Raw genomic sequence first — 27,831 nt, 5'->3', positions numbered from 1 at the left:
AGGAGTGTGCTCAGAGTGATGGCAGTTAGTGGTTCCCTCCTTAGGCGTCTGGACATTTTAATGTCTTCCAGAGAGTCAAGAAGCACATCACAGGAATGGTACATTAACTTAGGGACCAGACGCACCAAGATGCAGAAGCCCTGGGTCTGGCAGGGGGTCTGTGTGGGTTGGGATGAACAAGAGAGACAAGGGGAGCACATACAGTCAGATGTAGCCACAAGCGCAGGAACATCCTAGCGACAGATCACCGTGACGGAGAAGGTCAGTCTGAGCTAACCGCAGGAGATGGGTCTGGTCGTGGGCGGAGTTTGACATATAGTGGGTTGGAAGAGTCTGCCTGGACCTCCATGGGTGCAATGAATCCAAGCCGAATCCCGTCAACCTTCAGGTGTATTGTTATCCCACTGAGGCCGCTCCAAGGGAAAATGGCGATTAATGATCGCCTGGTCCTGGGTGGGTCGTCCATCCACCCCTGGGACTGACGGCGAGCCTCTCCCCAGATTCTGTCCCGTTCTTCCGTGGTGAAGAGGACCCGCATCAGCTGTAAGCAGTCACCCCAAGTAGGCTGGTGGGTGAAAAGAATGGACGCAAAGAGGTTAACGAGTCCCCTAGGATTATCAGAAAAGGGAGGGTTTTGGGCCTCCCTGGTGGCGCAGCGATTGAGCGCTGAGTTGCGAAGCTGCCCGCAGTCTCTGCAGCGCCGGTTCGATTCCCGGCTGCTCCCGGCCACCGGAGGAGGGTCCCACATGGCGTGCAGACCTCTCCTGCCGCCCGCTGCTCCCCTCAGCAGTGTGATTAATAACCTTTTTTTTTTAATATTAAGACTAAGGGTTTGGGCCCTTGTCTGGACCTCTGAGAAATGGTCCACCATGAGGGACAATGCTGTGGTTTGTCCCTGGCCCATCCTGAAGAAGAAAGAACAAGACAGGGACAACAATTCCCACAAGACACAAACTAAGACCACAGATAACAAGAACAGGCCCTCGGGCTTACCAGAAAGGGCAGTGATTGTTTCCCAAATTTGCCTCCACATCCCGGCCTGTGCCTAGGGACGGGTTCCGGATTCCTCACCGGAACCAGCTCCAGATTCCTTGTCGGAGCCAGGCCTCAAACCCCAAACAAATCTGGATTTGTCTGGGCATCGGCCTCTGCGGGTTTGAGATGTCTCTCAAACGCCTGACACAGGAGGCCCATGAACCAAGAGTCAGATGTCCTCCTCCAGCCTAAGCCTTTCTCTGGACTCCTCATGTAGTAATTGGGCATCCCGGACGAGCCACCAAATGTTAGGAGTTGGTGCCTCAACTCCATCCGGGGTTCCCAAACACCACACGGAGCCAGAGATGCAAAGGCAAAAAGGCTTTATTGCTAGCTTAAGCTAGGACCTATCTCTGCCTGGTACACTGACGCAGCAGTCCCATCAGGTTGAGAGAAGGGCCCTGGTGCAGGGCACAAGCCTTTCTTTATAGCTAGTTGTCAGGATGTGGGGACTTTCCATACCCAGCACCGGGTCCATGTCTGATTGGTTGATCTGCCTGAGCTTTGTTAAGTTCTGTTTTCCCCAGTTACTGTGGTTTCCGCACAGAAACAAAACACAGCTGGGCCCTCCCCCAAATGGCTGCTTCCTGTTCATCTTACAATACTAGTGACTAATTAACAGGTCATGGAATCCTGACATGGAATGTTGCCAAGAATACACCTTGCTCCTTTGCATGTTTTACCAAAGGCAAGCCTTGACCAAACTTCCTGTCTATTCTTGTCTGTTCTTGGTGGTCTCAGAGAGTTGACTAACTGTACGGCTGCCAAAGGGTTAAACCTGGCCCAGAAGCTCCTCCTTCAGGCAACCATACTTTCTCATTGTGGTGTCACTTGCTATATAAGGCCCTCAGACATCTGCTCCAAGCCTCCCCAAGACCTGCCTTCTACAGACCAATCTCTGGAATAGACTGAGAAGGTGAGTGGCTAGAGCCAGCTATGGGGAAGGGACAAACCTGAGCTAAGGGAATACAGGGTTTTCTGTGTTCCAGGGTATTCCTGTCACTCTTGTTTCTTTCTTGTTTATAGAATTGCTTTTTTTTTTTTTTAAAGATTTATTTATTTATGCATATAAGAGCCGGGGGCACAGGTCAGAGATGTGGGGGGTGAGAAGATCACCAGAGACAGAGTGGGGAACAGACTGACTGAGACACATTGCTGAGGGGAGCAGCGGGAGAGACAGGAGAGGTCTGCTTCTCCATGTGGGTTGCTCCCTGGTCGGCTAGGGATTGCAGTCATGCTGCAGAGGCTGCAGATTTCTTCATAGTGTGGTGCCTAACCCCTTGCGCCACTGGGAGGCCCCACTCTTGTTTCTTTAGCAGCACTCACGGGAGGAAGTGTGGAGTGGAGGGTAGAATGGGTGAGGTTTTCTCTGTTTTAAGTGGTGTACTGTGGGGTTTGATCTATGTATATGGGGTTTCCCTGTGGGGTTTGTTCTCTCTCTGTGTGTGTGTATGGGTGTGTGTGTGTGTGTGTGTGTGTGTGTGTCACTTGTTCTATTTTTCTATATGGGGCACATGCCCTGACCCAGCCTTGCTGCTCCCTCTCTTCCACGGAGTTGTGCCCTGCTACCCCCAGACTCTGTTCTCTGATGTATGTCCCTCAGTTGGGTCCTGACTTCTCTAGGCCTTTGTTATTTACCTGTGAAAATGATGCTACTCATCAGATAACCATGAAGTTGAAGTAATTTGTGCACTTGCTGTAGTAGTTGTCTTTTCCTCCCTCTCCCCTTCCTGAAGGCTCCACATTCACAGGGTTGAAAGACCATTTTCAGGAGGTCCAACCACTCAACCTCCCTCCCTGCTGGGGTTCTGAGCCTGAAAAGTTGAGTAGGCATGGGGGATGCAGGATGCAGTGCATGCCATGTGTGCCCCAAGTTCCAAACAGGCCATGAGATAACAAATGGGTCTCTTTCCCTGATTGAACTGGTTTATTTTCCTTTTCACTGATCCCTCCTATTCAACCAGGGGATTACATGAAGAAGTGTGTGTGCATGTGAATGTGGTGGTGTGTACATAATGTGGGTATGGTATGAGTGGTTTGTGTGTGGTGTGTGTGAGTAGTGTGTATGGTGAGATGTGGAATTTGTGTGTAGCAATTGTGGAGTGCATGGTGTGTGGTTTAAGTGATGCATGTGCACATTTCAAAGCTGTGTTTTTCCCTAATTCCTTGTGAAAGATCTATAAGACGCGTGACACATAATGCATGCCTAACTTGCCCTTCTGGCATGCAGATGTATCTTTTGCCTTAAGTTCCACAAAGAATACAAAAGACTGTGTTTTGTCACCCATTGCAAAACTTATTGTACATAACTTAAACACAGAATTCTCATGTCTTCTGCATTTCACGGTGTAGTGTATTCAGACCTACACGGAACACGCACTTATGAGTGTAAAGAACAGTATCAAGAATTCCCCTCTACCTGCTGGTAGCTTTGGCAGCAAACACTTTGTATTTTCTTCATATCTGTAAAGAGTTTCATTAAACACTTGACAAATAAAATTGCCATTCTACTCCTTCACTTCCACATGCCGTATCTTTCATGCGGTCCCTGATGCAAGCACCTGTGCCAACTGTTCACTGCATTGCACTGAAGTGGTAGAATTCCTGACATTGACTATTCTTGTGGGCATAGCACTATCTTATTACCCCGTCAACTTGGTAAAATCCCATGCATCTGTTGGCGCCTTACCTTGTGGCATCAGGATACTCCCCCTTTCTGTGATTGGCTGTGCTTCTTTTGGCCCAGTGCGCATGACGACCTCCGGCGCACCAAATAAGGGCATGTGCCCTTCCGGGATTAGCCTCTTTTGGCCCAGTGCGCATGATGGCTTTGGCCTGCTTCTTCCGCTTCCGGTCCCCAGCTATAAAGCCCCGCCGAAACCGAAAGTAAACGAGACCTGCGGTAGCTGAACGAAGAGTGCACGTGTCTCCCTCCGTGGTGTACCCCTGTTCTTCAGGTCGCTGCTCTCCCCTCGAGAACCTCGTTGAACAGTCCGCGGGCTCGGACATGCATCTATTAAACTTCCCTCTCTAGCTCCTAAACTTCTGTACCCTTCCCCCAACTTTATTGAGAGATATTTGTTCATACATTGTGTGAGGAAATTTAAGATGTAAAAATAATGTTTAGAAACATGCATTTATTATGAAATGATCAACACAGTACAATTAGTTAAGACAGTAATCACTATATTATAAATTTTAGTTTATAAGAACTTATTCATCTTATGTTGTTTTTATTCCTTGAAAATCTCCCCATTTATCCCAAGCTTCTGCTCCTGGAAACTACCATTCTATCCCCTCTTTTTCAGCTGAAGTCATACTTCAGCTGTTTAAATTTTATTTATTCACTAATTATTCAAGTAATATTGTATTATACCATTATATAAGAGTACATCATTGAAAATCAACATATATCTACTACGTATATCGACACATCAAATTCACCACTAAAGTCCCATTTTATCCATTATCAACAGTTTTGCAATTTTACCAAATTTACCTACCCACCACCCGCCTCCCTTCTGGAAACCACTAATTGGTCTTATAGTTTGAAAGCTCTTTTTAGTTCATCTGTTTTTTGTTTTCTCTACATGCCACATGTGAGTGAAATCATATGGTGTTTGTCTCTTTCCTTCTGACTTATTTCTCTAAGTGTAATACTGTTTAGGCCTATGGATGTTGCTGCAAAAACAAAAGGTGAAAAATATTTCTTTTTTTAATATCTGAGTAGTGTTACATTGTGTATATACCTTAGTTATTCATTCATCTGTCAATGGGTTATTTCTTAGATTATTTCCAGACTCTAGCTATTTTAGATTCCACTTATAAGTGAGATCACCAATATTTGTCTTGTTCTGTTGCTATTTCAATTAGCTTAATGAACTCAGTGTCCATACATATTTTCACAATTGGCAGTGTTCCTTCTTCATTCCTGAACAATATTACATTGAGTCTGTAGCACATCTTGTTTATCCATTCATTCCTTGATGGACACCTAAGTTGTCCACATCCCCTTGCTATTTTAAATAATGCTGCAAGAAACAAACAAACAAACATAGAATGCAATAGCTCATTGAGATAGTGGTTTCATTTCCTCTACCTATCTTTCTCCGAAAGTGGGATATAAGATCAAATAGAGTATCTACTTTTATTTTTTTATTTTTTTTTTTTTAGTGGTGGGTATTTGTAGGCAACTTTAATTAAATTATACACACATCTACTTACATATGCTTGATGCTTAGTATTATATTTTAGGTTCAAAATAAATAAAAGTGAAAAAGCAAATTGACTTATGACATAGTATAGGGAATACCTTAAATAGTCCTATCCTCAGACTAAAACACAATGCAACAATCAACTTTGTCAAAGTACAGTCAGTATTTATACATATTGTTCCAGGTGGACAATGTGTTCAGTAGAGAGAAGGGTTAGGGGTAGAAATTTTAAGCTGACAAAAAATAAGTGAACAGGGTGGATATTAAAACTCCTGAAACCCCTCATTTGAAGAGAGTGTGACCTTATGGAATTTGCTTCATGGAACAAACAGTTTAACAAAAACAGATTTAAAGCCCTTTAAGTTCTAATCTCTTTCTGAAATGCAATGTTTCTAATTAACTAAAGAGTCAAGAAGAATACGAACTATGCTGACAGGGAGGAGACTTTAGCCTGGGCACATACAAGCCAGTTTTATTTTATTTATTTTTTTTGGGTTAATGGATATGTTTTATTTATTTATTTATTTTTTTAAATAATAAATTTTATTTTTATATTCCCCATACAATTGCAACCCCCCCATTCTGATCCCAATCCCTCCCCTCCCGCCCCCCACCCCCCAAAAGTGTCTCTGTTTCATAGTTTTTTGTTGATTCTGATTTTCAATTTCTTATAGTTATTCATTTTCCTGGTCCCTTATTTAAGTTTTCTAGATTCCTGCTATGAGTGAAACCATCCGGTATTTTTCTTTTTCTTTTTGGCTTATTTCACTGAGCATGATCCCTTCCAGTGCCATCCATGTTGCTGCAAATTGCATGTGTTTATCTTTTTTGAATGCTGAGTAATATTCCATGGTGTATATGTACCACATCTTCTTGATCCAGTCATCTATTTTTGGGCATTTGGGTTGTTTCCAAAGCTTAGCTATTGTAAACAGTGCTGCTATAAACATAGGGGTGCAGGTGTTCTTTGAAATTGATGTTTCTGTGTCCTTTGGGTAAATACCCAGGAGTGGAATTGCTGGATCATATGGAAGCTCTATGTTTAGTAGGTCCAGAAATCTCCACACAGCTCTCCATAGTGGTTGGACCAGTTTGCACTCCCACCAACAGTGCAGGAGAGTTCTTTTTTCTCCACACCCTCGCCAACATTTGTTGTTGCTAGTTTTTTTAATATGTGCCATTCTCACTGGTGTAAGATGGTATCTCATGGTAGTTTTGATTTGCATTTCCCTGATTACAAGTGATGTTGAACATTTTTTCATATGCCTGTTGGCCATTTGCATTTCCTCTTCAGAGAAGTTTCTTTTTAGCTCTTCTGCCCATTTTTTGACTGGGTTATTTTCTTTGTTGTTGTTGAGTCTCATCAGCTCTTTGCAGATTTTTGTGATCAGTCCTTTATCATTAGTGTTGTGTGCAAAAATGTTCTCCCAGTCAGTGGGGTTTCTCTTTGTTTTTGTTATTGTCTCTTTTGCTGTGCAGAAGCTCTTTAATTTGATGTAGTCCCAGCTGTTTATCTTTGCCTTCAGTATCACTGCTTTGGGTGATGTATCTGTAAAGATGTCTTTGATGTGCAAATCACATAGTGTTTCGCCTTTATTTCCTTCTATATATTTTATGGTTTCAGGTCTTATGTCTAGTTCTTTAATCCATTTTGAGTTGATTTTAGTGTATGGTGTGAGGTAGTGGTCAAGCTTCATTCTTTTGCATGTAGCGACCTAGTTTTCCAGCACCATTTATTGAACAAACTTTCTTTGCTCCAATGCATAGTCTTTGCTCCTTTGTCAAAGATTAGTTGATCATAAATCTGTGGGCTTATTTCTGGATTTTCTACTCGATTCCATTGGTCTGTATGTCTGTTCTTGTTCCAATACCATGCAGTTTTGATGATTATGGCTTTGTAGTATAGTTTGAAGTCTGGGAGTGTGATGCCTCCATTCCCTTCTTTTTTTTTCAGGAGAGCTTTGGCTATTCGGGGTTTTTGTGATTCCATATGAATTTCATCAATAATTGTTCTATTTCTTTGAAGAATGACATTGAAATTTTTATTGGAATAGCATTGAATCTGTATATGGCTTTTGGTAGGATGGCCATTTTAATAATGTTTATTCTTCCAATCCATGAGCAGGGGATGTCTTTCCATTTCTTTGTGTCTTCTTCTATTTCTTTTAACAGTGTTTTATAATTTTCTTTGTATAGGTCCTTTACGTCTTCTGTTAGATTTATTCCCAAATATTTGATTTTTTTTGTTTCAATAATAAAAGGGATTTTTTTTTATTTCTTCTTCAGATTTATTGTTTGTGTATAGGAAGGCTACTGACTTTTGCGTGTTGATTTTGTATCCTGCCACTTTACTAAACTGATTGATTAGTTGAATTAGTTTTTCTGTGGAGTTTTTGGGGTTCTCTACGTATATTATCATATCATCTGCAAATAGTGATAGTTTGACTTCTTCTTTTCCTATTTGGATTCCTTGGATGTCTTTCTCTTGTCTTATTGCTCTGGCTAGGACTTCCAGTATTATATTGAAAAGCAGTGGTGAGAGTGGACATCCTTGTCTTGTTCCAGATCTTAATGGAATGCTTTCAGCTTTTCACCATTGAGAATGATACTGGCTGTTGGCTTGTCATAGATGGCCTTTATGATGTTGAGGTATGTTCCTTTTATCCCAAGAATTTCAAGGGCTTTTATCATGAATGGGTGTTGCACTTTGTCGAAAGCTTTCTCAGCATCTATTGATATTATCATATGGTTGTTATATTTCTTTTTGTTGATGTGTTGGATAACGTTGATTGATTTTCGGATGTTAAAACATTCTTGTGTCCCTGGAATGAATCCTACTTGGTCGTGGTGAATTATCTTATGGATACATTGTTGGATTCTGATAGCTAAAATTTTATTGAGGATTTTTGCATCAGTGTTCATTAGGGAGATTGGCCTGTAGTTTTCCTTTTTTGTGTTGTCCTTGTTCGGTTTTGGTATTAGTGTAATGTTGGCTTCATAGAACGTGTTTGGTATTGTCCCTTCCTTCTCAATTTTTTGGAAGAGTTTGTGAAGGATAGGCACTAATTCGTCTCTGAATGTTTGGTAGAATTCATTTGTAAATCCATCAGGTCCTGGGCTTTTGTTTTTAGGGAGGTTTTTGATTACCATTTCAATTTTGCTGCTTGTAATTGGTCTGTTTAGGTGTTCTATTTCTTCTTTATCTAGCTTTGGGTGATTGTAGAGTTGTAGGAACTTGTCCATCTCCTCTAGATTGTTGAACTTGTTTCCATATAACTGTTCATAGTAGTTACTGATTATTCTTTTGATTTCTGCTGTGTCCGTTGTGATTTCTCCTCTTTCATTTATGATCCTGTTTATTTGTGCTTTCTCCCTTTTTTCCTTTGTGAGCCTGGCTAGGGGTTTGTCTATTTTATTGATTTTTTCAAAGAACCAGCTCTTGGTTTCATTGATCTTTTGGATTTATTTTTAGTTTCAATGTCATTTATTTCTGCTTTGGTTTTTATTATTTCTTTTCTTCTACTGGTTTTGGGGTTTTTTTGTTGTTCTTTATCTAGATCTTTGAGCTTCGAGATTAGGTTGTTTCTTTGAGTTCTTTCTTGTTTCTTGATGTGAGCTTCTATTGCTATATATTTTCCTCTTATTACTGCTTTTGCTGCATCCCATACATTTAGGATATTGGTGTCCTCCTTGTCATTCAATTCAAAGAATTTTTTAATTTCTTCTTTGATCTCCTCATTAGCCCAGTGGTCTTCCAGTCATGTGATTTTTAATCTCCATGAGGTAGGAAAGTTCCTTGCTTTCTTTTTATGGTTTATTTCTAGTTTGATGCCTTCATCGTCAGAAAAGATGGTTGGTATGATTTCAATCTTTGTGTATCTGTTGATGTTTGTCTTGTGCCCCAGTATGTGATCGATCCTGGAGAATGATCCATGTGCGCTTGAGAAAAATGTGTACTCTGTTTTTTTGGGGTTTAGTGTTCTATAGATATCTGTTAAGCCCAAATGCTCTAGGTCCTTATTTAGATCTTTAGTTTCTTTACTTATTTTGTCTTGTTGATCTATCCATTGTTGATATTGGTGTGTTGAAGTCTCCCACTACATATGTGTTTTCTCTGATGTCTGTTTTCAGAGAGGACAACAGTTGTCTGATATATTTTGGTGCTCCTTCGTTTGGTGAGTATATGTTAATGAGTGTTATTTCTTCTTGAAGTATTGTCCCCTTGATCATAATGTAGTGGCCATTGGGGTCTCTTTTTATTTTTTTGAGTTTGAAGTCTGTTTTATCTGATATAAGTATAGCTGTTCCTGCTTTCTTTTTTGGTCCATTTGCTTGTAGGATTGTTTTCCATCCTTTAACTTTGAGCCTATTTTTATCTTTTGTAGCTAAATGTGTTTGCTGGAGACAGCAAAAGGTTGGGTTTTGTTTCTTAATCCAACCTGCGACTCTGTGTCTTTTTATTGAAGAGTTTAGTCCATTTACATTTAGAGTTAATATTGGTATGTTAGCATCTGTATTTGCCATTGTGTTTGTCTTTCCTTTGATTTTATTTATTTATTCTTTTAATAACTTTTTTTTTTTTTTTGGCCTTCTTTCGTTGTTATTCGTCCCTCTGAGGTTCTGGCTTTAGGATTCCTTGTAGTATTTTTTGCAGTGGGGGTTTATTCGTAATGAAATTCCAGAGTTTCTGTTTGTCTGGGAAGGTCCGTATTCTTTCTTCGTAGAGGAAGGAGAGCTTTGTGGGATAGAGTATTCTTGGTTGGCCTCTGTTTTCTTGGAGTCTTTGACTATGTCCCTCCACTCTCTCCTTGCTCGTAGTGTTTCTTCGGAGAAGTCCGATGTCAGCCTGATTGGTTTTCCTTTGAATGTTATCTGTTTCTTCCCTCTTGTCAGCTTCATTATTTTTTCCTTGTCCTGGATTCTTGGGAGCTTTACTAGTATGTGTCTTGCTGTATTTTTCCTTTCGTCGTGGAAGTTTGGTGTTCTTCTTGCTTCTTGTATATCAATTTTCAGCTCCTTCTTCACATTTGGGAAGTTCTCTTCAATTATCTCCTTAAATATTTTCTCTGTTCCTACATTTCTCTCCTCTCCTTCTGGGATTCCTATAACTCTTATATTTCCTTTCCTCATGGAGTCAGATAGTTCCCGAAGTCTTTCTTCGTTCTTTTTCCTTCATACTTCTCTTTCCTTTCTGTTTTGATTCTTTTTATTTCTGTGTCTTCCAGAGTACTTATTCGTTCTTCCATTTCATCTATTCTGATTTCATTGCTTTTCCCAGAGTTCTTTAGTTCCTCCATTAATTCTTTGATCTCCTGCGTTTCTTTTGCTTCCCTCTTTACGGACTCAATTTCATTCTTCTGATCGTTGATTATTTTTCTCATATCATTGTTTTCCTTTATGACTTCTGTCATTTTTTTAATCACAGCAATTTTAAATTCTATTTCTGGAAGTCTCAGAAGTTCTTCCAAGTTACTGTCGTTGTAATCTGGAGGGTGGTTTTCTTTTTGTGGTGTGCTTTTTTCCTGAGAAGTTATTAAGTTGCGTGTGGTTCTTCTACTCCCTACTGTCTGTTTTCTAATTTGTCGTATGCATTGGGACACTGTGTTGCTTGGACTGGCCAGCATCTTGGGTGAACTTCTCCGCTCCCCTCTGGCGGAAATGGCAACGCGGGACTCAGTCCCTGCGCTTCCGGTCTCAGGCACACTCTTTTGCGCACCTGGTCTGCCCCGGCCGTGAGTGCCTGTTCCCTCTGTGGGCTCAGACTGCTGGTCGGAAGGGGCCTGGCGTGGGCTAACTTCCCAGCTGGCCACTGTCTCCTCCGGAAGCCTTCTGCCCTTTTCAAGCAGTCTTAAGAAATTTCCCTGTTCTATGGGGTGTTAGTGACTTATTTTTTCCTGGTCGCTAGGTGGCTCCAGAGATCTCTCCTATTCACCTTGGCGGGGCTGTTTTTAGCCCCCCCCACCCCGTGGGACAGGGAACAGAGCGGGAATGGTAGGGTAAACCTCAACGGCTTTGGGGTGCTGTGTCTGCCTTGTGCCCCACCGTCGTGGAGAACCCACGCCCCAAATATCGTGCCCCGGGTCTCAGTTCCAAAGCCCTCAGGTCCAGGACGTGGGCTGTAGCCCAGTTCAGTGGCGCGGGAATGGCGCCTTTTGCACCCCACTCCCGTGCCTGGGCGCCTGGTTCCTGCTTACTCAGTGAGGGACTTTCACCCCCGTGAGGGCCTCCGCGCGTCTCCCCGCAAGCCTAGGTCTCAGGCGAGGGGACCTGGGCAGCCGCGATCCTGATTCGCGTTTGCTTTTCAAGCGTGCCAAGCGTGCTGCTTTTCCACGCAAGCTTACAGACCAGCCCTGGGCTGTGTGCGGGTCTCCAGAGTCTTTGTTATTCTCTAATGGCGCCCAGAGCCGTTCGCTCACCTCCGCGGCGAATCCTGCAGGGTTCTCCGCAGCTCCCGTTCACAGGGTGTGGTGGCTGCAATAGTTCCTTTCCACTCACAGTACCGTTTGATGAGTAGTTTGTTCTTGTTGGTAGTTTTAGTTTGTTTTTTTCCTCCTCTCTGCTGGTCGGAGAGTGCCGACTCTGTGGGTGGGGGAGGGGAGCAGGGTTCTGCGCTTTCCTCCCTTCTAGTCCTCTTTTATGGCAACTTTCTTCTTCGGGCAGTTTGCTGGCGTCACCCGTTTATCTTCCGTGTCCCAGTTCTCACTGGGACCTGCCGCTTTTCCTCCCTATTAACTTTTTTTTTTTTTTTCATAGTTAAAATCCACTTGATTTTATTTTTTTTTTTTTAATAAATTTTATTTTTATATTCCCCATACAATTGCAATCCCCCATTCTGACCCCAATCCCTCCCCTCCCGCCCCCCACCCCCCAAAAAGTGTCTCTGGTTCATAGTTTTTGTTGATTTTGATTTTCACTTTCTTATAGTTATTCATTTTCCTGGTCCCTTATTTAAGTTTTCTAGATCTTACTCGCAGCATCTCCTCTCCGCCATGTTGCTCCGCCCTCCTCTACTTTTATTTTTGAGGAACCTCTGTATTGTTTTCTAAAGTGGTTACACCAATTTATATCCCCACCAACAATGCACAAAGATTACTTTTTCTGCACATTCTTGCCAACACTTTCTTATCGTTTTGATAATAGACATTCTAGCAGGTGGTTTTTCTGATTTGTGTTTCACTGATGACTAGTGATGTTGAACACTTTTTCATGTACCTGTTGGCCATTTATATTTATTCTTCGGGAAATTGTCTGTTTTTTTTTTTTTCTTGTCTACTTTGTAATTGGATTATTACAATTTTTTTGTTGTTCGGTTGTATGAGTTCCTTATATATTTTGGATATTAATCCGTTATCAGGTATATGGCTTGCAAATATTTTCTCCTCCTCTATAGATTGCCTTTTCATTTTGGCTATAAACTTTCCTGTTTGGAAGATATTGGTTCATTGTAGTTCCACTTATTGATTTTTGCTTTTGTCGTTCGTATTTTGGTAGCTTAAAAAATCATTGTCAAGATTGATATCAAGGAATTTTTCCATGTTACATTTACCAAGGAATATTACAGTTTCAGGTTTTATATTTAAGTCTTTAATACATTTTGAGTTCATTATTTTGTTAATGATGAATATAGGGATCATTTTAACTTTTTTATGTGGACATTCAGTTTCCCAAACCATTTGTTTGATGTATTTTTGTTTTACACAAGACCTTCAATAAAATGAACTTTAGTAGATTTAGTATACACAGCATTGAGAGATGAGAGGATAATACTTTCCAATCAAATGATTTGTTACAGAGACTATTGTTTCCCCATTGGATGTTTTTGTCTCCTTAGCAAATATTAGTCATTATAATTGGCTTTATTTCTGGACTTTTGACTCTCTTCATTGGTCTGTACATTTGTTTTTAATGCCAGGAGCACATCGTTTTGGTTAGTAAAGCTATGCATCATAGACTGAAGTGAGGAAGAGTGATGCCTTGAATTTTAATAGGGATCGTTGTTAAAATATCCACACTAACTAAGTCATATATAGACTCAATGCAATCCCTATGAGAATTTCAAGGACATTTTCCACAGATAGAGCAAAAACAATAGCAAGATTTGTATGGAACCACAAAAGACTGTGAATATCCGATGCAATCTGGATAAAAAGGACAAAACTGGGCACAGTGTACTAGGAGAAAGGGAAATGAGCAATAAACTGAAGAGTTAGGAGACCTGAGAATGTATAGCCTGGGGATGAGTCTCATTTAAGAGCATGGAGCAGAGTTCTGCATTGGGAGCAAGATGGAGTGCTCTGTCCACAACTGTGGTGACCATCCTCTCTGTGCAGGGGACCCATGCAATGTGTGCAATGTGATGGAGTCTACGGATCCCTTCTCCTGAAAGGAGTAAACAACATAGGATTATAATGATAATGAAACCCAGCTATAAAGCTCTTTGAATGTGTGGAATAGTAGTAGATGCACTTTTAAATGAATGTATAGGATATCAAGCTCCAGCAGGGGGACTGATAGGGTCAGATTTGGAAGCAGTTGACAAGGGGGGTGGGCAAAGAATATTGTCTGCAGATGTCATATGATAGGAAAAAACAAAACCTCATTGATTTCCAAGGGTGGGTGATTTTTCTGTTGTTTGTGGATCAATTTCAGTTATAAGATGGTGGGGAAAAGATGAAAATCCTTCTTGCAAAGCCAGTGTGAGCAGAACCTATATTAAATCTGTTACAGGGCAACCTCAATGTGAAACAGGTTGCCTTACTGTGAGTCCGCACCCATACCCTTAAAGGGGACTTATTAATGCTAAATTGCAGGCACACACAAAAGGTTAATAAAAGATTTATTTACAAGGGAAGGAGAAATGAGGATATGAATAACTCAAGGAGAAAAAGTGGGAGATAAATTTGTAAATGTGTCCTACCTGTTCCTCTGATCTGGAATTCCAATGACCCACTAAGCTGGCGAAAAGCTTAGTGCCATATGGCCAAGAGGCCACCCTCGCTCACATGGCTGGTTGAATCTCCAAACAGAAAAAACATGGCTGCTTAACTCCAACCTCAGGTCTTGGCAACCCTCCCTTTGGTGATCATGGGATTTGTAGTTCCCAGTGTCTTAATGGAGTGAGGGTAGAGTCTGCAAAACCTGTATGGAGTTTGCTCAGGACATCTTTTCCCCCTAACACATGTAGCCCTGGAATCAATGCCTCTGGAAGTTCCTGGGTATCAGTTCATCTGCTTGATGTCTCCTCAGTTGAAATGATAGAGGAAAGCAAGCTGCACTCATTTTACTATCTAGAATCCAGACGTGCATGACCATGAGTCAAATGTACACAGCCTTACCACGGGCTGACAGCCTAAGTCCCACTTTTGCCAAATGCAAACAGCTGCCTTGTACTCATCCCATGTTGCTGATGTGGACAGGGGTGAAATGTCCACACTGTGAAGCAGATTCCCTGTGCCCTCCTCAGATCAGGAAATCGAAGCTCTGAGAAGTGAAATTGCATCCCCAGGCTCACATGGCCTCAGCCACGGAGCTAGAAACCTGGAACAAGATTGAAGGTGATTCTTGGATAGGTACTATCATTTCCTGAAAACTCATCCTCAGGAAGGGAAAGATGGGGGTCTTTGCCACACCTTGGTGATGTTGCAGACTTTTCCTCAGACCCCTGGAAGTGTGAGTCTAAAGATGAGTGAGGCTTGGAGTTCATGGAATTCCATAAAGAAAGGCTGAAATTAATTCCTTCCTAAATGTTAGAAAGGACGACAGGGTCTGTCTGTCTAGCAAATCCTGCTGTGACCTTGTGTAAGGACTGAAGTCTCTTTAGCCAGCAGTCACACTGGAATGGAAGCTTCCATCCGGACCCTCAGGCCTTGTCTGAGCTCTCAGTTCTGGGTCCCCTGAAATTCTTTGTTGATATTTTTTTAAACAAGGGGAATGTGTTCTCACTTCTCATATCTGCAGGGACTCTAACAGAGTTCCTGCTGACCTCTGCGCCTAGGCCTGGCACCCTGCCCTGCCCTGCCCTTGTCTCTACCCTGGCCTCTGAGGAGCCTGGGAAGACATGCTGTTGCTCACCTGTAGACATAGATCCTTCTCCTTCAGCACTCAGTTTAGATGAGGCCCTCACAAGCATACTCCTTATCCACTGTAGACCCCCATAATATGCCTGCTCTTTCAGAATCTGTGATCAAGATCAAAACCTAATGCCTGATGAGAGGCTTATTAAAATAGTATGCCTATGTTTTAGTCATTTTGTTCCATTTCAAATGTAAAGTTTATGCCCTATCAATAGATTGGGGTGAATACAGGCCCCCCCCCCAAAAAAAGGGCCTCTCCGGTGGTGCAGCGGTTGAGCAGGTTGCAAAGCTGCCCTCAGGCTCTGTAGCGCCGGTTTGATCCTCGGCTGCTCCCAGGCCACCGGAGGAGGTCCCACATGGTGCGCAGACCTCTCCTGCTGCCCGCTGCTCCCCTCAGCAGCTCCCCGCTCTGGTTCTGGTGAATTCTCTCACCCTCCCGCGCTTCTGACTGTTCCCAGTGCTTGTATAAATAATATATAAATAAATCTTTAAAAAAAAAATAGATACAAAAAAAAAAAAGAACCAATATTGATTAAAAAAAAAGAAGAAAAGAAGAAGTACAGAGCGATTCCCCTTCTGGAGAAAGGTAAGAGCTTCCCTGGGGTCTCCCTCTAGGGACAGCAGGAGAAAGGGAAGGATGGAGCACAGAGAAAGAGGAGAGTTGAGTTTGAGAAGCAGCACTAAAGGGCATCTGGGCAATGGTGTCTGCTGTGCCAGGCTTTTATACACTGTGTCCTTTAATTCCTGCAGATCTCAGTGAGCCATTGACCAGGGAAGATCATGAGATGGGATCCTAGAGGTGTTGCAAAGTGCTCCCCAGGGCCCACACAGCAGGGGGCAGCAGAGCAGGATTCATACTCAGCCTAGGAGTGATCTCAAGGCAGACCCTGCAGGGCTCCCTCCCATGGCCACTCTCCGTTGAGTCATGTTTTTTGACAACTGGAATTGTTCTTTACATCTCTGCTGCCTTACAAAAATGATAAACATACAAACATGCATGAAGAAAAGGGAAAAAATTGAAGGAAATTATGTTTAAACACAAAACACAACCATGAACTTCCTCATGGTTCTCCTCCTTCCTTAAGGAGAAAAGATTTCTTTTGCAGAAAGCATGCTGTTTCTTTGAAAGCAGAAGCATGCTGTTTCTTTGAAAGAGAAAGTTTCCCTCCCTACTCCTTACCCTGGCACTAAATTCTAGAAAGGATTTATTCTCAGCAGATTTAGATGGTATCATCAGATGAGTGGGCCATGTCTCCCAAATAACTGCACTTGCCTTTATTTGTCCATGATGGAGGCGGGTGTTGGATGAAAAACCAGTCCGACTCAGTGTTAAAACAGTTGGTGAAGACACCCATGCCTGGCAGGTTCTGAATAAGCCACATGTTCTCTTCACAATGTCCTTAGTCTCATTTGCTAAATTCCTAATTGTCAACTTCCCTAGAGAATTTCATGTCAGAATATCTGAATGTTAGAAATGAGTGTTCTCACAATACCTTTTCGGAAGACAAGTGCAATTAACTGTATTAGGCCTTGTGTCAATATTATACTGAACTATAATGTTTTAATTACTTGATCATTTCAGAATTGAGAAATCAGCCTCTTCATTAAGAGGTTATTTGTCTTAGACCTTTCTAATAAATGGAGAGCTTTTCTCTGTTTCCTAAAGAGTGAATTCTACATCTTGACCAAATCAGCCTATTGCTGATTTGAAGGGGTGTCCAACATCTTCCACACCCATGCAAGAAGGAAATCCCCAATGAGACCTCTTCCAGAGGAAGGGAGGTCTTCCCTGGTCTCTCTTAATCCCCAAGAATAATTGGGGATTGACAAATGTTCATTTGTCATATCAATGAACAGGGACAGAACCCTATCCAACACTTGGGTTTTTAGACAAGAGACCTGGGCCACATTATTCTGACAATTGTGTTCTCACTTGAACCTTCTACAGTGAAACCATGACTTCATACTCGGCCCTGAAGAACCTCATAACCACCTATACTCTCACCACCTTGATTTTCAGCACTGTGGGTAAGGACCACTTTCCCTTAAAGACTGTAAGGGTAAGATAAACAATAAAGAAGAATGCCCATTTAGGAGAGGCCAAATCCTGCTCTAAGAGCAATGATGAGTTCTACAATTGGAGATCTTCATTTGCCAACCAGCCAAGGATGGTTGAGGGGGGGTAAGCCTGTTCTTGGTGGTGGGTTGTTGGGTACTCAGGTGTGAGTGGGGCCTGAAGTGGTGCCCTTAGGGAGTGGATTTCATGGCATCTGAATTTCAGGAATCTTTGACCATTTGAAACAACAGCTATGACAATTGTTCATATTCATTCCCAAATTACTTCTATTTCATTTCATAGAGACTTATACATGTGCACTCTGTGAAAAAGACTGTAGTCCTGGTGCGCTGAAAACTTGTGAAACTTCTCAAGGCTGCTTCAGCTTCAGACAGGAAGTAATGGCACAAGGTATGCTGTGTTAATTCCCTGCCCACTGTGCTAGGCACACAGGACAGATGGAGATGTTTAGAGTGAGGGTGGTTACAGTGTTTGTAACTGGATAGAGTTCCTCACATCCCAGTGCATCTTTGATTTAACCTTGTTTGTTGTGTTCCATCTTACCTGGGTGGACGGAGAGTATAGTATGGTGGAAGGTGGCATGAAGGCAGACTCCCCAGGACAAAGACCTGAGTCTAGTTCCACAATAATCTTGTTAAAAGGATGACGCTCCCTTTCAACAAATATGCTAAAGAGTCATCCTTCCTTTGGTTCACTACATGGACCAATGCAGATGTGCTTTATTTTTAAAAAGTGGAAAGATTAAAGACAAAGGGTTTTGAGGTACAGAAACCTTTAATACAATATGGCCTTTCCAGCTGGGTCGGTCTCTCTCTCTCCCTCCCTCCCTCCCTCCCTCTCTCTTTTCTCTCTTGTTAAGAGAGGAAATTTCCTCTGGTGTTTGCTTCTTGCAGGGCATCAGTCACAACATTATGATTTGAAAGGCTGTTCTTCAAGCATTTGTGTTCCATTTGCCTTTCGGATATCAGTGAGTAATGGATCATTGGGGTTTGCAAGCAAATGCTGCCAAACTGACCGGTGTAACCAAGAGGACATAAAACGTGAGTGTCTCATCTCCACTTTCCTTTCATTCCCACTCCTGTTCCCAATCCATTGTATTAAATCTCTGCCTTCCAATTTTCTTCCTATGGCCTGTTACTTTGCTTTTGCTTTTGTTAGCTGATTGTCTTACTCCCACAGAAGGGATGGATATAAGCCATTCTCCTACACAGAGGAATGGGTGGCTGGGATTGATTGGTTCTGGGAACTTTCTTTAAGTGTGAGCCTGTAGGTTTAAATTATTTTCTTTCTCATTCCAGCTGAGGAATTGTCTCTCCTCACTATTTATTTATTACTTTTAATTTATTTTTTTACATCATTATTCATTTTTGTATTATATTTCATTTCTCCTCTCAGGTGCTGTCTCCATAATTCTCCCACTACCACAGCACCCATGAACCATCGTCCCTTGTGCACTTCCCTCCCCTATTTTGACACCTCTCCTGACCCCTTCTCTGCCCTTCGCCTCAGATCTATGATTTGCCTGCATGTCTTGTCTTCCTTGATCCTTTATTTGGTTTCTCTATGTTCCTCTTATAAGTGAGACCATCTCATATTTTTCTTTTTCCTTCTGACTTATTTTGTTTAGCACAATCCCTTCCAGTTCCATCCATGTTGCCACAAATGGCATGAGTTTATCTTTTTTGATCACTGAATAGTATTCCATTGTGTGTATAAACCACATCTTCATTTAGTCATCTGTTTTAAGGCATTTAGCTTGTTTCCATATATTGGCTATAGTAAATAGTGCTGCCATAGACATAGTAGTGCGAAATTAGTGATTTTGTGTCTTTTGGGTAGAATCCCAGGAGTGGAATCACTGAATCAAATAATAGATCTATTTTGAGTGTTTTGCGGATCCTCCTCAAGGTTTTCCATAGTGGCTGAACTGTGTTTAAATTCCCACCAGCAGTGTAAGAGGATTCCTTTTTTCCCACATCCTTGCCAGCATCTGTTGCAGCCAGCTTTTAAACTATGGGCCATTCTCACAGGTGTGAGTTGGTATCTCATTGTGATTTTGATTTGCATTTCCCTGATTACAAGTGATGTTGAACATTTTTTCATTTATTTTTTGGCCATTTGCATTTCTTCTTTTGAAAAGTGTCATATTAGCTCTTCTGCCCATTTTTTATTTGGGTTGTTTGCTTTGTTGAGTTGTATGAGGTCTTTATGGATCTTTGATGTCTGTCTCATCAGTTTTGTATGTTTTGCAAATATTTTCTCCCATTCAGTGGGGTTTCTCTTTATTTGGGTTACTATCTCTTTTGCTGTACAAAAGTTTTTAGTTTGATGTAGTCCCAGCTGTTTATCTTTAATTTTCTTTGTTTCTGGAGTTCAATCCTCAAAGATGTTTCTGAAGTGTATTTCATGGGCTGTTTTACCTATATTTTCTTCTATATATTTTATAATATCAGGTCTTACATTCAAATCATTTATCCATTTTGGGTTGGTATTGTGTATAGTGTCTAGTTTCATTCTTTTGCATATGGCAGTCCAGTTTTTCCAATATCATTTATTGAATATACTGTCTTTTTCCAGTGTACATTCTTTGTTCCTCTGTCATTGATTAGTTGTCCATATATGTGTGGTATTATTTCTGGGTTTTCAATTTGATTCTGTTGGTCAGTGTGTCTGTTTTTGCTCCAATATCAAACTGTTTTCATTATTATGGCTCTGTGGTATAGTTTGAAGTAGAGGAAACCTCCATTCTCCTTCTTTTTAGTTAGGAGAACTTTGGCTATTTGAGGTTTATTGTGATTCCATATGAATTTCAGCAATATTTGTTCTATTTCTTTGAAAACTTCCAATAATATTTTTATTGGAATTGCACTGAATCTGTAAAAAATTGCTTTTGTTAGGATGGCCATTTTGATAATGTTTATTCTCCTGAATGTCTTTCCATTTCTTTGTCTTCTTTTATTTCTTTTTAAACAATGTGATTTCCTTTGTATTGGTCTTTCACCTCCATTGGTAGGTTTATTCCCAGGTATTTAATTTTATTTTTTAGTACAATTGTAAATGGGATGATTTTCTTAATTTCTTTCTCTTGAGACTGAATGTGTTCATATAGGAGGACTACTGATTTTTTAGTGTTGATTTTGCAACCTGTATTTTACTGAACTGCTTCATTGTTTTAATTAGTATTTCTGTGGAATTTTTGGGTTTGACTTATATATTATGTTATCATCTGCAAATAATGATAGCTTTACTTCCTTTGCTATTCGGATTCCTTTTACATCTTTCTCTTGCCTAATTGCTCTAGCTAGAACTTCCAGTAATATTCTTTGAAAAGCAGCAATGAGAGTGGATATCCTTGTCTTGCGCCAGATCCCAAAGGAAAAGCTTTCAGTTTTTCAACATTAAGAATAATGTTAGCTGCGGGTTTGTCATATGTGACTTTTGTTGTTAAGGCACATTCCTCTTATCCCAAGTATTTCATGGGCTTTCATCATAAATGAATGTTGAAATTTATCAAATGATTTCATGGCAATTATTGATAGGATCATATGGTTATTTTTGTTGATGTGTTGGATTATATGAATTGATTTTCAGATGTTGAACCATCTTTGTATCCCCAGGATAAAGCCAACTTAGTCATGGTGTATTATCTTTTTGATGCATTGTAGGATTTGATTTGTTAAGATTTTATTGAGGATTTTTACATCTGTGTCCATTAAGGAAATTGGCCTGTAGTTTTCTTTTGTGTGTTTTGCTTGATTTTGGTATTATTTCCTCATCTATTTATATTCACTCCCTTAACAATATTGTTGTAGAACACAGATTATTTATTCATTATCTAAGATCTACTTTTTAGCCAGAGCAGAAAGGAAAAATTCATGAAGAGGGCAGAAAACACCAAACTCCTAGAAGATCCTTCTGCTCATACCTTCTCACTTACTCTGAACTTCTTCTCCACCCTCTGGGCCATCCTATTTCAATGATATTGAATTTGAGAAGAATCCTGGAATAACAATGATCTTGGAATTGTTTGAAATGTTTGCGGCTCCTCCTTAACATTATTCTTTAATACGACATATTTCTGTGCACATGCAGTGCCTCAGAAGTCCTCAGTCCCCAATGGCATTACATGTCCTTCCTGCGAAAGACGGAATAATCAATTTTACTGTGACCAAGTTCCCCTCGCTTGCACTGGGGCAGAGACAAAGTGTATCACAATTTTTGATTCAGGTAAGGTTTTTCCCCCCAGGCTCTTTAGTGTTTATCTTCTTAAAGGTTTAGGCATATTAGTAGCTATTGCTTTATAAAAAGTTACTGTAAAACTTGGCAGCTTAATGCAACAAACACTTATTATTTCATAGTATCTGTGGTTCAGGAATCTGGGAATGGCTTAACCGGGTGGTCCTGGCTCAGTCTCATAAATTTCAATGCAGCTGTTAGCAGGGGTTGCGATTGTTTGTTTTCAAATCACTCATGTTATTGTGTACTTTGTTTCCCCCCCCATGTGTGCCTCTCCGTGGAATGCCTAATGTTCTCATGAGAAATAAGTTGGCTCCTCCCAAAGAGAGTGATGATGGTAGGGGAGGAGGTAGGAGAAAGGAAAAAAAAAATGCAGTTTTCAATAATCTAATCTCATAAGTAACACATTATCACTTCTGCTGAATCTTGTTGGTTACACAATCCAAATGCAACATGGGAGGGGGCTACACAAAAGCATGGATATCATGAGGATAGGAACCACTGGGCCCCCCCAGAGACTGACTACTATGAATAGCAAGGTATGGTACAGTGTGAAGAGCAAGCTATCCCTCCAATAATTGGAGGGAGCCATCTATCAATGAAGAAAGGAGACAAAAAGCAAGTAAAGGAGAGAGGACAGCACAACTGCTTCCTTCCTAAGAGAATCTGAGACTTGGGAGCATGTCATAACATGATCTCCTGGAATAAGACCTTGGTTCATTAACAGCATGAAGGATGACATCTCGGCTTTGATTCTTATTGTCACTACCATTATTGCTATCACCCAAATCCCATCATCAAACACTTAATTTTAGCATGGTGTAACTTTGAAATTTGTAGAATTTGTGAGTTTCCTGATTTGGAGAAATAATATGTATTTATGATGAAAGAATATCTACCATGAATATAAGAATTGGAAAAATAACCATAGTATTGGACTGTACAGCCAGAAAAGACATCATCAGTTCTGTTCTCAGCCACTGGTAAAAGATTTCATGAACTTAGTGGTACCTTTGGAGCTGATTAAATGATTGGAGAGTTTGGTAGGGTTAAAAGCAAGTTATCATTTTTCTTTTCTTTTCTTTTTTTTTGAGAACATTTTGATGCTTAGTTGAGGTGGAGATGATTAAGGAGATCGGGATGAAGTGAGGGTGAGGGCTGTCCAGAATGGAACAGTGTCTCTACTCCAACTTTCCATGGCAAGCACAGATGTAAATAAGAGTAAATTGTGCTAATCTCCCAAGAAACTCAACTCCAGGAGAAAAGATTTGACCTTGAGGGGTATCTGCATTGCTTTCCTATGGTTTTCCCAAGGAAGAGAGATAAGGAAGAGGCAGATCCTGCCACCAGTGATTATACAAGAGTTTCTTTTCATCAAACTTTTTTCTTTGGAAAACAGGAGTGGAGCTCTAATCCCAAGACTGCCCCCTTTCAGGGGCTGCTCTTTCTGCTATCATGTGTCTGTGTACGAATCCTTTCCTTTTTATAATATACATGCCCTTTGGATATACAAGAAAGGAAAAGAGCAGTTAAAATGAGGAAACTTAAGCTGAACACATGAGTTCTGACCTCCAGCTTTCTTCTCTCTCTCTCTTCCCATTTTAGTCTTAGTCATGCATCTGAAATGTCAGCGGTATTTGGGTTCCCTCCTAAACTGGGGAGAAGTTAGGACCATTGGGAATCATGAAAAAGTTGGAGTTTCAGGTGATGATTTTCTTGCAGAAGACAGTCAGGGATTCTGGGGCACTCTGAATAGTCTTTCCTTCCCCAAGGAGTCAGATAGTATAAGATATAGGTAGAAAGGTGAGAAAAGATGATAAGGAAGACTAACTCCTGCATCTTTCTCTTCACAGCTCATTCTGGATTGCCAAATATAATGGGTTGTGCGACTGAAACTGCCTGCAACTTGAAGAATTTTAAAATACAGGATGGCACAGTATTCAGTACTTTGTGTGCAGGCCTAAGCAGTGGGAGCCCCCCACTGACATCTATCACCTCATCAATCCTGATTGGTGTTTTTCTGCTGAAAGCCTTGCTTTGATTTTTCAGGCCTTGCCAAGCTCTTAACCTAAAACCCAGAAAAAGTTGGACCCCCAACCCTAGCATTCCCCAAGACATCTCAGAATTAAAAAGCGTATACTCCATTAAGTACGTGTCTAATTACTTGCTAGTATTTTATTTCAAAAAGAATTCTGAGACACACTATGTGGGGGGGGGGGAGGAAGAGATTGGGGTCAAAATAATGGGGGGCAAGTCCTTTTTTCACTCTGCCTTTTTTTTTTTCATTTCTCCACAAATTATGTCCCCTTCTCCCCAATCTTTCTTTACACTTCCTTTATTCTTGAGATAAGCACTGTTATCTCCCTAGAGTTGGACAGGTTCACCATGTCTCCAACACAGTCATAACTGCATCTATGAGTGAGACAACCAAGAATGAGAATATGATGGAATAAGATATCACCTTATGCATTCTGGAAGGAAAGGAGCCCTTGAAAGAAGGAATTGTCCTTTTCTACCAACCTTGCTTCCTGTGGGTCTGAGAGAAGAGGAACCAGCTACCATAGTCCACCCTTTTCCACAAGATCCTGAGTGAATTTATAGATAGTAAGATGCAAGTCACAGGATCCCATCCCAGGTAAAGTAGTGTCCAATAGACTTGAGTAACAAAGGTCCACAACAGAATTGACTTTGAGTTGGTAGAAGAGAGGCAATGCCAGCGACTTTGGGCCCTCAAGAGCTGCCTGAGCTGGGGGAGGGATGTTATTTCCCTCCAGGAAAGCCTTGGACACTTTGGAAGACAAAAAAACCCATGAAAAATAATTAATTTGCTCCAAAAAATTGCACATCATTAAATTTGTAATTTCATTCAGACCATTGCCCTAGGAGGCAGGAAGATACTGCTCAGGGAGAATAAGCAAAATTAAATAATTATCTTCATAAAAATTATTTATGTGTACAAAATGCACATGTTACTTATCCATTGTAAAATAAAAGTTTTAATCTATTAAAGAAATAAAAATACATAAGTCTAAAAGAAAAAAAAAATACATGCACTTCATTTCTAAGTCATTTTCTCTGTCATGCCTGAAGTAGATTCTATAGAGAGTTAAAGAATACACAGATCTCCGATTTATAGTTGCCTGCTAGTTTTCTCTCATTTTTTCCCTGATCCCTTATTTGGCTCCTCTGTATTCCTCCTACAAGTAAAGCCATCCACCTAGGAGAAGAAATAAAACATTGCACAAAAATGAACAATAATGTAAAATATGTACAGAAAATAAATATAAAAAATACATAAATCTGGCCTCCCTAGTGGCCAAGGGATTAAGACACAACCTATGAAGCTATCTGCATCCTCTGCAGCAAGAGTTGGATCCCCAACCGCCTGGGAGCAACCCATATGGTGCAGCAGACCTCTCCTGACTCGCCCGCTGCTCCCCCCAGCAGTGTATTTCAGTTGGTCTGTCTGTTCTGTTCCCCACTCTGTCTCTGGTGAATCCTCTCACTCCCCATACCTCTGGCCTGTACCCCAGTTCATATGCACATAAATAAACAAATCTTTAAAAAATACATAAATCTACAAGAAATGGCACAAAATTAAAACAGAAGAAAATATACACACACACTCACAAAAGGAAATAGAACAAACAATACCGAAATTTGTATGGAAATACACAAAACCTCAAATAACCAGAGCAATGCTGAGAAAAATCAGAGTGTTCATATTACATTCGAAGACCTCAAATTATAATACAAAGCTATAACAATTGAAACAATACAGTCCTAGAACAAAAACAGACATGCAGACCAGTGGAATACAACAGAACTGAGAGCCCAGAAGTAAAACCATACATGTATGGTCAATTAATCTATCACATAGGAGCCAAGAGTATATACTGGAGAAAGAAAGATCTTTTCAAACAATGGTGTTGGGAAAACTGCCCACCCATATGAAAAAAGAATGAAAAACTTGGGGTGAAAGGGACATATCTTAACATAATAAAAGTCATATAAGACAAACACACAGCAAACATCATTGTTAATTGTGAAAACTGAAAACCTTTCCATTAAGATCTGGAGCAAGACAAGGATGTACACTCTTACCACTACTTTTCAATATAATATTGGAAGTCCTAGCTATTATAGGGCAATTAAGGAAGAGAAAAATATAAAAGTAATTCAAATAGGGAAAGAAATAAAACTATCATTATTAGCAGATGATGCAATGATATGTAAGGAGAATCCTATAAAATCCATGGAAAACTAATAAAAACTAATCATTTCAGGAAAGTCGCAGGCTACTGAGAACCAGGGAAAGTTAGGGTTAATTAGATAGCTTCAAAGACAGTGCAGGAAGGGACTTCAGGAGAGTTAAAGAAGCTTCTGAGATAAGGATAGTAAATTCTAAGTGTGCTAACCAAGGATTACTCCAGAGATGAGGTCAGAAAGTCCAGGAACACTAAAAACAGACAATAAAACTTGAGAAAATAAGACTGTGGACAGGGGAGTTAAACTCTAAGATAAGAGCTGGGAAAATGGGCACATCTGCCTGGAAGAGTATAGCCAGTGGGAGAAAGAGCCAATCACATAGTTGGATGATGAGATTTTATTTTATTTTATTTATTTATTTTTAAAGATTTTATTTATTCATGCATACAAGAGCTAGGTAAAGGCCAGAGGTGTGGGAGGTGAAAGGATTCACCAGAGACAGAGTGGGGAACAGAACAGGCAGACTGACTGAAATACACGGCTGAGGAGAGCAGTGGGTGAGACAGGAGAGGTCTGCTGCGCCATGTGGGTTTCTCCCTGGCCACCTGGGGATTGAACTCATCCTGCAGAGGGTGGGGATTGCTCTATAGTGTGATGCTTAACCCCTTGCGCCACCAGGGAGGCCTGGATGATGAGATTTTAGAATAGGGACAAAAGGGTTTAAGTACCCCTAGACCTTGGTGCACAATGACTTCCTTGCCCCTACAACATATAGCATACCAAGAGTCTTTACTTTTTTCCTTTAAGTAAACTTTACTTTCTTAAACAAAGTTTGTTTCTCTCTACTTATCTGTAAATTCCTTTTTATGTTTTTGTTGGACAAAAACCTGTGGTGGTTCATTCAAAAGAATGAAACTAGATGACTAACTCTCACTATACACAAAAATCAACCCAAAATGGATAAAAGATCTGGACATAAGACCTAAAACCATAAAATATATAGAAGAAAATACAGGTAAAACACTACAAGACATACATCTCAGTAACATTTTTTTTTTTTGCTATTTTATTTGCCTAAGGACAGAGTAATGTTTTATTTTATTTTTTTATATAATTTTTTTAAATTTTTATATTCCCCATACAATTGCGACCCCTTATTTTGACCCAATCCCTCCCCTCCCTGCCCCCCCACCCCCCAATAGAGTGTCTCTGGTTCATAGTTGTTTGTTGATTTTGATTTTTACTTTTTTATAGTTATTCTTTTTCCTGGTCCCTTATTTAAGTTTTCTAGATTCCTGCTATGAGTGAGATCATCCGATATTTTTCTTTTTCTTTCTGGCTTATTTCGCTGAGCATGATCCCTTCCAGCTCCTTCCATGTTGCTGCAAATTGCATGTGTTTATCTTTTTGAATGCTGAGTAATATTCCATGGTGTATATGTACCACATCTTTAATGACTCATCAACCAAAGTAAAGAAAGTGAAGGAAAAGATAAACAAATGGGATTACATCAAACTGAAAACTTCTGTATAGCAAAGAGACATTAACCAAAACAAAGAGACACCCTACTGACTGGGGAAATATCTTAGCACTCCATAGAACTTATAAGGGACTGATCACAAAGATATACAAAGAACTCACATGACCAACAAAAACAAAGTAAACAATTCAGTCAAGAAATGGGCAGAAGAACTTAAAAGACATTTCTCCAAAACAATGGTGGGAAGAACATAAAGGACCCTGTGGATAGTTCACAGGTGAATAGGTGGTGGGAATTTCACAGAGACCATAACCAAGATGAAAATGCATACATTGTATGAAAATGAAAATTATGTAAAAATATATAAGAAAAATAAAATAGAATAGAAAAGCAAAGAAATAAATAGCACACTCAGGTTAAAACAAAACAAAACAAACTTAAAGGGGGAAGAATGGAGTCTCCCCAGACTTCACACAATACTACAAAGCCATTATAATAAAATCAGGA

General features: G+C 40.5%; 1 protein-coding gene across 1 annotated transcript; it reads left to right on the top strand.

Annotated features, from left to right (window-relative positions):
* The first annotated feature begins 1,724 nt into the window (after window positions 1-1,724).
* Window positions 1,725-23,774, top strand: LOC119242687 (protein RoBo-1-like). Its single transcript, XM_037508199.2, has 6 exons — window positions 1,725-1,951; window positions 17,271-17,350; window positions 17,682-17,789; window positions 18,293-18,439; window positions 21,492-21,626; window positions 23,489-23,774. Exons 2-6 carry the CDS (start codon window positions 17,278-17,280, stop codon window positions 23,674-23,676), a joined length of 651 nt encoding a protein of 216 aa, XP_037364096.1. The 5' UTR covers window positions 1,725-1,951; window positions 17,271-17,277; the 3' UTR covers window positions 23,677-23,774.
* Window positions 23,775-27,831: the final 4,057 nt, after the last annotated feature.

Source organism: Talpa occidentalis, unplaced genomic scaffold (assembly GCF_014898055.3).
Source record: "Talpa occidentalis isolate TD23 unplaced genomic scaffold, MPIMG_talOcc4v2.1 talOcc4.13, whole genome shotgun sequence".
NCBI classification, from domain to species: domain Eukaryota; kingdom Metazoa; phylum Chordata; class Mammalia; order Eulipotyphla; family Talpidae; genus Talpa; species Talpa occidentalis.
The sequence above is the reverse complement of the archived record's forward strand: the minus strand, read 5'-3'. Positions and strand labels throughout refer to the sequence as shown.